The sequence below is a fragment of the Terrapene carolina genome, unplaced genomic scaffold, assembly GCF_002925995.2.
Source record: "Terrapene carolina triunguis isolate 2854851 unplaced genomic scaffold, T_m_triunguis-2.0 Scaffold833, whole genome shotgun sequence".
Taxonomy (NCBI): domain Eukaryota; kingdom Metazoa; phylum Chordata; order Testudines; family Emydidae; genus Terrapene; species Terrapene triunguis.
The window spans coordinates 435,984-446,760 of record NW_020665184.1 but is presented as its reverse complement, the minus strand read 5'-3'; the positions used below and the strand labels follow the sequence as shown (position 1 = coordinate 446,760).

General features: G+C 59.1%; 1 protein-coding gene across 1 annotated transcript in view; it reads right to left on the bottom strand.

Moving 5' to 3' along the window:
• Positions 1–10,777, bottom strand: part of LOC112123671 (DENN domain-containing protein 1B-like) — a 22,390-nt gene extending 11,613 nt beyond the window's left edge. Inside the window, exons 1-9 of the mRNA XM_029913698.1 lie at positions 10,761–10,777; positions 9,455–9,519; positions 6,466–6,509; positions 5,852–5,901; positions 4,899–5,018; positions 4,371–4,440; positions 4,152–4,232; positions 1,206–1,259; positions 360–477 (exon numbers count right to left, since the gene is read on the bottom strand). Coding sequence (XP_029769558.1) covers positions 360–477; positions 1,206–1,259; positions 4,152–4,232; positions 4,371–4,440; positions 4,899–5,018; positions 5,852–5,901; positions 6,466–6,509; positions 9,455–9,519; positions 10,761–10,777 — 619 coding nt within the window. The remainder of the gene's footprint in view (positions 1–359; positions 478–1,205; positions 1,260–4,151; positions 4,233–4,370; positions 4,441–4,898; positions 5,019–5,851; positions 5,902–6,465; positions 6,510–9,454; positions 9,520–10,760) is intronic.

Below are 10,777 nucleotides of genomic sequence, written 5' to 3'. Positions count from 1 at the left end.
GACAGACACAGACACAGCCTTAGACTCTGCTCCAGTGGGGGGAGAGGGGGCACCGAGCCAGGGGGGGAACGGAGAGATCTGGGGGAGGCAGGAGCCTGAAGAAATGCCCCGTTTTGGTGGCTGGGGGGGGGGTCACAAGTCCTGGCTCTGGGCCGTAGCGGGCTGTGTGCATGGGCCAGGGCACCTCCCCCTGACCAACACCCCCAGGGCCCCTGCCAAGGCATGTCCCCGCACCCCCACTGCATGCATGTGCCAGGGCACATCCTCACCCCCCTCTTCATGCATGTGCCAGGGCACATCCCTGCGACCCCCCCCCAGTGGGCGTGTGCCCGTGCACAGCTGAGTGCCCCCCCCGGCACCCCTCACCGTGCTGAGCTTGCTGGAGGTGAGCAGGATGCGCCGTTCATACAGCATGCTCCCGTACAGCTGCAGCATGTTGGGCACATCCACGGCCACCACGAACTCCGTCAGGTTCCTCTGCGGGCAGAGGCCGGGGCAGAAGTTAGAGATGCCAGGCTCCCCCCTCTCCCCGGCTACCCCTTCATCCCATCTCCCCCTCTGTCCTTCCCGCCGCAGTGCACTCCCCCCTTCAACACAATGCGTGCCCCTCCCCCTCCTGCAGTGCCGGGTGCTCTCCCCTCCCCCACTCTGCAGTGTACTGCACTTTCCTCCTCCCCCCTTTGCAGCGCAGTGAGCACCTGCTCCCCCTCCTGCAGCGCAGTGCACTCTCCCGCTCCTGCAGTGTAGTGTGCTCTGCCACTCCCCTCATTCTGCAGTGAAGTGCACTCTCCCCCTCCTGCAGTGTAGTGTGCTCTTCCACTCCCGCCATTCAGCAGTGAAGTGTGCTCTCTCCCTCCTGCAGTGCACTGCGCTTTCCCCCTCCCGTCTCTGCAGTGAAGTGAGCACCCACTCCCTCTCCTGCAGCGCAGTGAGCTCTCCCCCTCCTGCAGTGTAGTGTGCTCTCCTCTCTCCCCACTCTGCAGCACACTGTGCTCTCCCCCTCAGCCCCCTGCCCACCCCACCCTGCCGCGCAGCGTAGTGCACCCCCTCCTCTCCCTGCACTGCTCACGTTCAGTCTCCCTGTAGTGTTCTCCCCCCAGCCCCACTCAGTACCAGGGCACCTCCTCATTCCACTGCCTCTGCTCTTCGCACCCCTGAATCAGCCCCCAAACCCGCCCATCCCGGGAGGGGGCGCAGGGACTTACGCTCTCCGGGATGGTAGGCAGGCTGCCGAGGTCCGGGGCAATGAAGTAGGAGGGCTGTAATGGAGAGGGGGGGTGGCGTTAGCACGGCCCCCGCCACCGGGGGGGCCGTGCTGCGGAGTTAGTGCTGTTCACCCAAGCCACACAGGGTTAATCATCGTTAAGCTCGTAATTAGTTGGCGGCTGAGTTTGCTCCCCTGGTTAGAAAGAGGAGAAGATTCGGGGGTCCTCTTCTTCCAGGTGCACAGTTTGCCCCTCCTCCCCAGGTGCCACCAGTTAGGGGTGATCATACCGCCCGGCGGGGGGGGGGAACCATGCACTGTCAGGGATCGCTCGGTTAGTCGGCACACTCCGGCTGGTTAAAATCGGGCGGAGTTTTCCGACTCACCGACTCGGTCCCGCCCGCCAGCTCCCGGCTCCGGTCTCTGTGTCGGCCATTCAGAAAGCTGCCGGTGCTTATTCTCAGTTTGTTCAACTTCTGGTCCTTGCGGGACAACGAGGGGATAAAAATATAGAGACGCGCGTGCGCATCACCAGCAGGACACCCGTGCACCTTAGCGTGATGAGCGGGCTTGGTTGGTGGGGTCCGGAGGATTAAGAGATTTTAATGCCAAAATGCCATAAAACTTCCCCCAAATAATTCCCAGATCAGACCTTTTAGAAAAACAACCAATAAGAACATGAGCCATGGTCCATCTAGCCCAGTATCCTGTCTCCGACAGTGGCCAGAGATTCAGGGAGAGTGTACAAAACAGGACAATTTTGGAGAAATACACCCCTGTTGTCCCCTCCTGATTTCTGGGAGTCAGATTTAGGGTCACCTCAAGCATGGGGTTACATAGAATATCAGGGTTAGAAGGGACCTCAGGAGGTCATCTAGTCCAACCCACTGCTCAAAGCAGGGCCAATCCCCAGACAGATTTTTGCCCCCAATCCCTAAGTGGCCCCCTCAAGGATTGAATTCACAACCCTGAGTTTAGCAGGCCAAGGCGTAAGCCACTGAACTATCCCTCCCATCCCTGACCTTGGCTAATAGTTGTTGATAGACCTATCCTCCATGAACTTCTCTAGTTCCTTTTGAAACCCAGTTATGCTTGTGGCCACCACAACATCCCAAGGCAGTGAGTTCCACTGGTTAATTGTGCGTTGTGTGGAAAAAATACTTCCTCTTGCTTGGACTAAATCTGCTGCCTGTTCATTTCATCGCGTGACCCCTGGTTTTTGTATTGTGGGAAAAGCTAAATATCAGTTCTCCATTCACTTGTTTCCACACATGTACGCCTTATTTCCAGTCTGAACCTGGCTAGCCTCAACTCCCGGGCACTGGATCTTGTTAGCCCTTTTGCCCCTAGATTGAAGAGCCATGATTTTTCAATGGAAAATTGGGTTTTCGACTAAATGGATTCCCCGCTCCCCCCCCCGAAAGCATCTGCTTCCTCTGGAAAGTGTCGCTATCTTGTCAAAATACCCCAAACTGAAATATTTTGGCCCCAAACCAAAATATGTCAACTCAAAACGGCACCTTGGTGTCTTGTGGGAGTTGTAGTTTGGGTATCTCGTGCTACCGTTCTCCACTGTAGGAAAGACTCTGTGGTTTGACTACATCTCCCAGGATGCACCACAGCCAGGGACTCCTCGGTCACACCCCTGCCCTTCACTATGAGGGGAGAAGGTGGTGCATCCTGGGAGATGTAGTCCAACCAGGGAGCTGGCCCATAGAGAATGGGTGCATGAGGCACTTGAACTACAACTCCCACGAGGCCCCTCAGCACTAGTTTGAATTGAAATATTTTGGTTTTCGGCCAAAAAGTCGAATATTTTCGGCAGAAAACTTTAGAGGAAAAGCTAAAAAGTTTCGATTGGTAAAATTTTGCTAAGGGGGGGGGAAAAATCAGCAACTTACTTTCCAAGTAGCTGCAAGTTTTACCCTGCTCCAAAGCTTAGCCAAACAGAAGGTGGGAATCCCAGAATCTGGATGTTCAATTCCCACCTCTCCAGAGTCTGGCATGGGCCAGATCTCATCCCCCCAGTCCATATTCTCCCCCAGGGGATCTGGTTCAAAATCACCATCCTCCCTGTAGGTGCCTCTCTCTTCACAGCTCATCTCAGCTCTGCCTCAGTACCACAGACGTAGGGCCCTCCCAAATTCACAGCTGTGAAAAATGCGTCACGGACCGTGAAATCTGGTCTCCCCCAAGAAATCTGGCTATTGTAGGGGGGTCGCGGTATTGCCACCCTTGCTTCTGCGCTGCCTTCAGAGCTGGGTGGCCAGAGTGAAGTCTGCTTCCCCACCATCAGCAGCACAGAAGTGAGGGGGAAGGGCTGGTCTACAGGTGGGTGACCATCCAGGGCATCATGGTTGGGGATGGAGGGGCACTATACCCTCCCCCCCCACGCACACACACACAGAGCCAGTCCAAGGCCCCTTTAACCCTTGAGCATTGGCCCGGAGCCAGGGAGGGCCAGGGTTGGGGGTACCCCAGGTGGGGGGTCCTACCGTGCACTAGTCTCCAGTTGCTAGTCCTGGCCTGGCTGGGGAAGGACCAGACTTCCTCTTCCCCTGCATGGACCACTCCCGGGGCCAGGTCAGACCCACCTATGGGAACCCCTCCCCTGCCCCTGACTGTAGGAAGCTCCGCGGCTGCTGGCTGGGAACCCAGCTCTGAAGGCAGCGCTGCCCCCAGCAGCAGCTCAGAAGTGAGGGTGGCAACCCCCTACGATAGCCTTGCGACCCCCACCACAACCACTTCTGGGTCGGGACCCCCACGGTTTTAACACCACGAAATTTCAGATTTACATATCGGAAACCGTGACATTGACGATTTTTTTAATCCTGCGACCGTGAAATTTACCAAAATGGATCATGAATTTGGTAGCGCCCTATACAGATGGATCATGGACCGGGAGGGAAGGCAGCGCCCCAGTGAGAGAAACTGAGCTGATACTTACAAATTCTAGGTTCACGGGGCTGTTCAGCTGGGGCACCGGGTGGCAATAGAGGGCGGAGAGGAGCTCGGTCAGTTCATTCAGCTGATGGGGAGAGAGGAAAGATGAAACGGATCTGTCCAAATGGAGCTGGGGTCGAGGGAGTGACAAGATGATCAGGATGTAGCGAGACTGGGGGGGTGGAGGTAGCCACCGAAAAGGACCCACGAGTCCTAGGCTCACCTGCTCCTTGGCTAAATGGTCGGCAATGTTGTTGAGGATCTTGTAGAAAACTTCAAACCACGGCAGGTAACTAAAAAAAGGAGAAGCCGGGGGGCAGTTATTGTCTGTGTTATGGTAGCCACTAGGCGACCCATCCTGCCGGGCGCTGAACAGACCCCGAGTGAGAGAGAGTCTGTGCCCCAAAGAGCTCAGGGTCTGAAGAGACAAAGGAAGGGCCGTTCCCCCTGAGGTACAGAGCGATGAAGTGACTGAGATGCAGCTGCTTCTGGGGTGAGGCGCGGGGGCTGTTTATACAGGGATCCTTTGCCCGGTGCTGAGTGAAGAAGAACCCTAAATCCAGGGTTCCACTGGAATAGAAGCAATTGACGGAGCAGGAATTTGGGGGCTGATACATTGGCCAGGATCGTAGTTTTATATCTGCTCTGAAACACGCAGACTGGCGCCCCCTAGTGCGCCTAACACTAACAGGGAGGGGAGAGCGCCCCCTGGCGGAGCCCCCACCCCACGCCCAGTCGCACGGCGCGGTACCTGAGGATGCAGAGGCAGGTCCGGAAGCCCCCGGCCAGGCGGCAGAACCCGAAGCGCTGGTTACCCTCCAGGTCGGTCAGGGCGAAGGTGAAGTTCTGCACCACAGAGCTCTCCTTTACCCTGCGGGGGCAGGGGGGGCAGCCGGTGAGACCGATGGGAGAGGAGGAAGCTAATGGCCGACCCCAGCCCCCTGCCATCCGGCCTGGGCCAAAGCATCGGGCACTGGTGACAGTAACTTTCCCAGGACAACACCCAGAGCAGGGGGGGGGGGTTGGGAGCCAGGACTCCTGGGTTCTACCCCCAGCTCTGGGAGAGGAGTGGGACCTAGTGCTTAGACCCGGGGGCTGGGAGCCAGGACTCCTGGGTTCTCTCCCCAGCTCTGGGAGGGGAGTGGGGTCTAATGGTTAGAGCCGGGGGCTGGGAGCCAGGACTCCTGGGTTCTCTCCCCAGCTCTGGGAGGGAAGTGGGGTCTAATGGTTCGAATACCACTGCTGGGCCCAACCATGGTGCATTGGGCTCACTGGGCCCGATCCTGCCAGGTGCTTAGCACCTTCCTCTCCCTTTTATCCTCCTCCCGAGGGAGGGGGAGGCTGGCCCTCAGCCCTCACTGCTTTCTGCATTAGACACCGCCCAGGGACGCCTATGACCTGACCCCTGGCTACATTCCCCCGAGAGCCATGAGCCACTGGCCGCAGCGTGGAACGGCTGGTGTCCCCAAGGGAAGTTCAAGCACCTGATCAGATTGGTCCGAATGCCACTGGATCAAGATTCCTCCAGGCTCCACCACAGCTGCCCCCCGCCCCCACCAGCCCAGATTGGACAGGGGCAATTGGGCCTCATGGGATGGCTTTCAGCTGGGACCATGCCTTATTTATTGGGCGGAGGAGACCCCAGGACAGACCTCACCCCCCGTGCACACGCACAAACCGACGTGCACCCGCGCAGCCGTGTACCTCTCTATGTCGAAGGGGAAGCAGAATTTGGGCAGCATCTGGATGGATTCCTGGAGAAGGCAAGGTGAAAATTACACATACCCCCCTGAGTGCAGAGATCACAGGGACCCAGCACACCAGGGTGGGGGCGAAGGCCAGATCGTCTTTATTTCCTGTCGGCTCTTTGCCCCCGCCTGGAGGGAAAATCCCCTAGGGCCAAAAAGCCCCATCAAACACCCCAGCCCTTGCAACAGACGAGAAGCCAGGACTGAGCTGCAAGGAATTTAAGGGGGATTCTTTTGACCCAGGCTACTGGACGCAGACAGCCCCTGTGCTTCTTGCTGGTTTAATCCGCAGACAGGCCCATGAGTCTGATCTGGGATGGCAGGGCTACATGGGCCCATGGGTCTGAGCAAGGGGGCAGGGAGGGGGAGAGAGCAGGCTATGATCTCTGGGCAGGGGGGATCCTGGGTTAGATGGGCATTGGGCAGATTAAGCCCAGATCCATGGCTCCGGGCCCACACACCAGCCTGACCCCAACGCACGGTGGGGTGAGCGGCTGATGCTCAACTGGCCTCCACTGGCACAGGGGAAACATGGCGCTTGGCAGAGGGGCGCAGAAGCGAGGCACAGACCTGGTCATCGAACTCCTCCGGGAACTGCCTCAGCACCTGGGGGTCTGTGGGGAAAGCAGAGACAGAGCCGCAATGACACCCCTGCCCCCCAGACCCCTAAGCCCCTGCCAACGCTCCCTGAGCCCCACAACCTCCCTCACCAGTGGGGAGTAGGGAGAGGAAGTGACTTGTCCAAAGACAGTGGCAGAGCCAGGAATAGAACCAGGGAGTCCTGGCTCCCCCACTCTAACCACTAGACCCCACTCCCCTCCCAGAGCCAGGAATAGAACCCAGGAGTCTTGGCTCTCAGCTCCCCCTGAACCCCCAACCATTTCATAAAGGCCACCAATCAGCACCACTGGATGGTAATGACTTTGGGATGCTACTAGAGTGGCCTGGATTTGAACTTGTAACCCAGAGGGGAAATGCCCAGTCTCCCTGCCAGTCTCCCTGCCCAGGGAACAGAGCAGAGCTGGCACCCCCTAGAGGAGAGCAGCTCCACATCTCATCCCGCCCCCGCACCCAACCAGTCCCACCAGCTAAGAGCGGTGAAAGGTCCCGTAGGCCATTCCCCAACCTCCTGGAGCCAACCAGGCCTCCAGAACCAGCACCCTGGAGAAGAAAGGCCCTGTATCTAGTGCGGCAGGGAGGCGGGATACCAGGCTAGATGGGCCCATGGGTCTGATCTGGGGTAACAAGGGGAGGGATACCAGGCTGGGTGGGCCCATGGGTCTGACTGGGGTAGCAGGGGGGCGGGATACCAGGCTAGATGGGCCCATGGGTCTGACTGGGGTAACGGGGGCGGGATACCAGGCTGGGTGGGCCCATGGGTCTGACTGGGGTAGCAGGGAGGTCAGGGATACCAGGCTGGGTGGGCCCATGGGTCTGACTGGGGTAACAGGGGGGCGGGATACCAGGCTCGATGGGCCCATGGGTCTGACTGGGGTACCGGGGGGGGCGGGATACCAGGCTGGGTGGGCCCATGGGTCTGACTGGGGTACCAGACTAGGTGGGCCCACTACTCGGAGCTGCTTGGCCCATGGGGGTAGGACACTGGAGGGGACTCAGGCTGGGAGCGGCCGCCCCAGCAGCTGGGGCCTGTTTGGTTCTGAAGGTCCAAGGAGGCGCGCGATGCACACAGGTCCCTGGGGGAGCCGTGGGCTCGGGGGACGTCGGTCTCTGCACCTGGATTCTTTAGTGGACCATCCCCCACCCCCAGAGCAGCCTCCCACTGGGACAGCCCCCCCCTACCCCCCGCAGCTAGCGCTCAGGAGCGTGGGTTCCCACTACCCCCATGCAGGGCAGGATGCCCCCCCACCCCTCTGCTGCTCCGCACCAGACACGCTAGCTGCCTCCACCTCCCGCCTCGCCACTTCCTGTGGCTGCTGAGAGCGGCCCAGACGGAAGGGCCCTTCGGCTCTGCGTGGGGGTGGGGGGGCGCACCTCTGAACCCCGGCCTTGCCCTGGCCGTGGAGCCAGCTCCCTCCCCCCGCAGGAGGATGGGGAAGGGGTTTCTGATTTCCCAGGACCTCACAGTAACCCCCACTGTGAGCCGGGCTGTAATGCCTGACAGGCTGTTTATACAGCAATTCTTCACCCAGTGCCAAGATGCAACCACCTCTGGGGTACCGTGTGGCAGCTGTTTACCTAGGGATCCCTTGCCTGGTGCTGAGATGCAGCCACCTCTGGGGGGGAGTGCGGGGGCTTTTTACACAGGGATCCCTGCCCGGTGCTGAGATACAGCCACTTTGGGGGTGGGACACAGGGGGCTGGTTATACAAGGATCCCTCACCCAGCGCTGAGATGCAGCTGCCTCTGGGGTGGGACGCAGGGGGTTGTTTACACAGGGATCCCTCGCCTGGTGCTAAGAGGCAGCCACCTCTGGAGTGGGACGCAGGGGACTGTTTACACAGGGATCCTTCGCCCGGCACTGAGGGGCAGCCATTTCTGGGGTAGGATGCAAGGGCTGTTGAACAGCCAGCTATAGCAGTTTAGGACAGGAAGTGAATAACAGTTTCCAGGGCAAGAAAACTGCAGGAGGATTTAAGGAGGCAGAACAGAATAATCTACAGGCAGGATGTGGGATAAACACCTCAGCTCTTGCACACACAACACACACACACACCGTGCTAGGGAAACTGTCAACTCTATCACCACGCTGGGGCAGTGGGGCCCACAGGGACTGCAAGGGGAGGGCGCCCCCTACTGAGCCCCCCAACCCAATTCCTGCAGCATCCTGCCCCCCAAGCACCATGCTGGGGTCATAGTGACTCCAAGGGATGTACGCCCACCCCCACTGTTCCCCTGCCACCCAGCAGCACCCCCAGGACTCTCATCCTACCACGGGCTTTGCTGGACCCTGCTTGGCTCAGAGGAAATCCCAACCCGAGGTCAGACAGCTGGAGGCTCTTCGTGTCTCCCCTGAACTGCAGATGCCAAACCCATCCCAAATGCTGTCCTTCGTGAAGACAACCCCCCATAAACGCCATGGGACGGCCCTTATTTCCAGGGGTCTTTAGGCTCACAGAGCAATGGAAGAGACACGCAGCCACAACTGCTCTAACCACTAGACCCCACTCCTAGGAAAGAACCCAGGAGTCCTGACTCTCAGTCCCCTCCCCTGCCCCCACTTAGACAGCTACACTCCAGAACCCTCCCAGAGCTAGAATAGAACCCTGGCGTCCTGACTCCCACAGCCACCCTCTGCTCTAACCATTAGACATCACGCCCCTCCTGGAGTTGGAAATAGAACCCAGGAGTCCTGGCTCTGAGCACCACCCCGTTCAATTCCCCTCCCAGAGCTGGGGATAGAACCCAGGAGTCCTGACTGCCAGATCCACTTTTAGCCCCAGGGAAGGTAGGCTGGATTTGAACCAACGACCTGAAGTTAAGACTCCGGTGTCCATTTGCCTCAGCCCTTCCCTTTGCATCCCACCCCCCCCCCATGAACACAGATAAACCCCACACAACCCGCCCGCCCCGGCGCTGGCCTCTGGGCTCAGGGACTTACCGTCATCTGCAGATGTGGGGCAGGCTGCCTCGAAGAACAAATCAAATGTCTTCTGGGGATTTTCCCTGGTGGGGGGAGAAGAAAGGAACCTATAGCCACTGGCCAGGCTAATGACTGAGAACGGACACAGCTCAGTGCACAGGCGGCTGTCACAGGACCGTGCCGATTTGCTCAGCAAGCTTAGGCCTGTATGCACTGAGGCGCTGGGGGGAAACCCTTTCAGGAAGGGCCCAATTTAGGCTGCTCAGACTTCTTGTCTCCTGGGGGGGGGGGGGACACGACTTTTAATTCACAGGCCAGGCACAGCTGGGGGTTGGGCACCCCTTAGGGGGACCTGGCTAAGGACCCCGGTGACGGATCCAGACTCCACATGGAATGGGAACCCCTCATATGGAGATAAGGCACTTTACTGAGAGCTGGGACCCCCCCTGGCTTCTAGGCCCAGCTCTGGGAGGAGAGTTGGGTCTAGTGGTGGTGGCAGGGGAGAGGTTGGGATTCTGGACTCTTGTGTTCTATTTCACTCCTGCTCTGCCCCGACTGCCGGAGTGACTTGGGAAAGTCACTCCCTTTCTCTGGGCCTCAGTTTCCCCCCGTAAGAGGGGGCCGTTAACGCTGACCCGCCTCTCTGAGGTTAGGCTGAATTCATCCATAAGCAGGATGAATCTTTGGCTAGAAGAAGCCAAAGGACAGCAACAGGATTAGCCGACACAGCTCCACAAGTGGGCTAAAAAACCACCCCTGATGCGCCCCATAATCCTGCCTAGAGGATGGAGGAGAACTCCCCTCCCAACTGCGGACGACCCCCACCCCTGGCTCCCGCAGTCCTGCCCGGGAGAACCCAGGGCTGTTCACCTGCCTGGCTAGCTCAAACCTGGGCACGGTTGCCCGGCTGCTGAACAGCGCTGGAAAGAGATGGACCCCAAAGCTGGCACAGCCCAGCCTGCACCCTGCCAAGCTAGGGATCCCTGACCCTGCCACCCCTTTGCAGCGGCCAGTTCTCCATGGCGTCCACCCGCCCGAGCCTCCAACCCACCGAAGGGAGAAATCTTCCATCACCTCAGTCTCACTCCCTTCGTGGGGGCCTGAGGCATTGAACCCAGCGAAGACGGGGTGTCTTAAAGGGGCCCGTCTGCCCCCCTCGGTGTCCGCTCAGGATCAAAGGTCAATTTCACTTTCTCCACAGATCAGGTAACGATCCAGCAGGTGCGAGTCTGGGGGGGGCTCCTCTGAGGGGCTGAAAATCCCTTCTGCTAAAGCCCAGGCCCCGCGTGAGGTCGGCGCCCAGAGAAAATCAAAGGGGTCTTACTTTATCCGCGAGCCCAT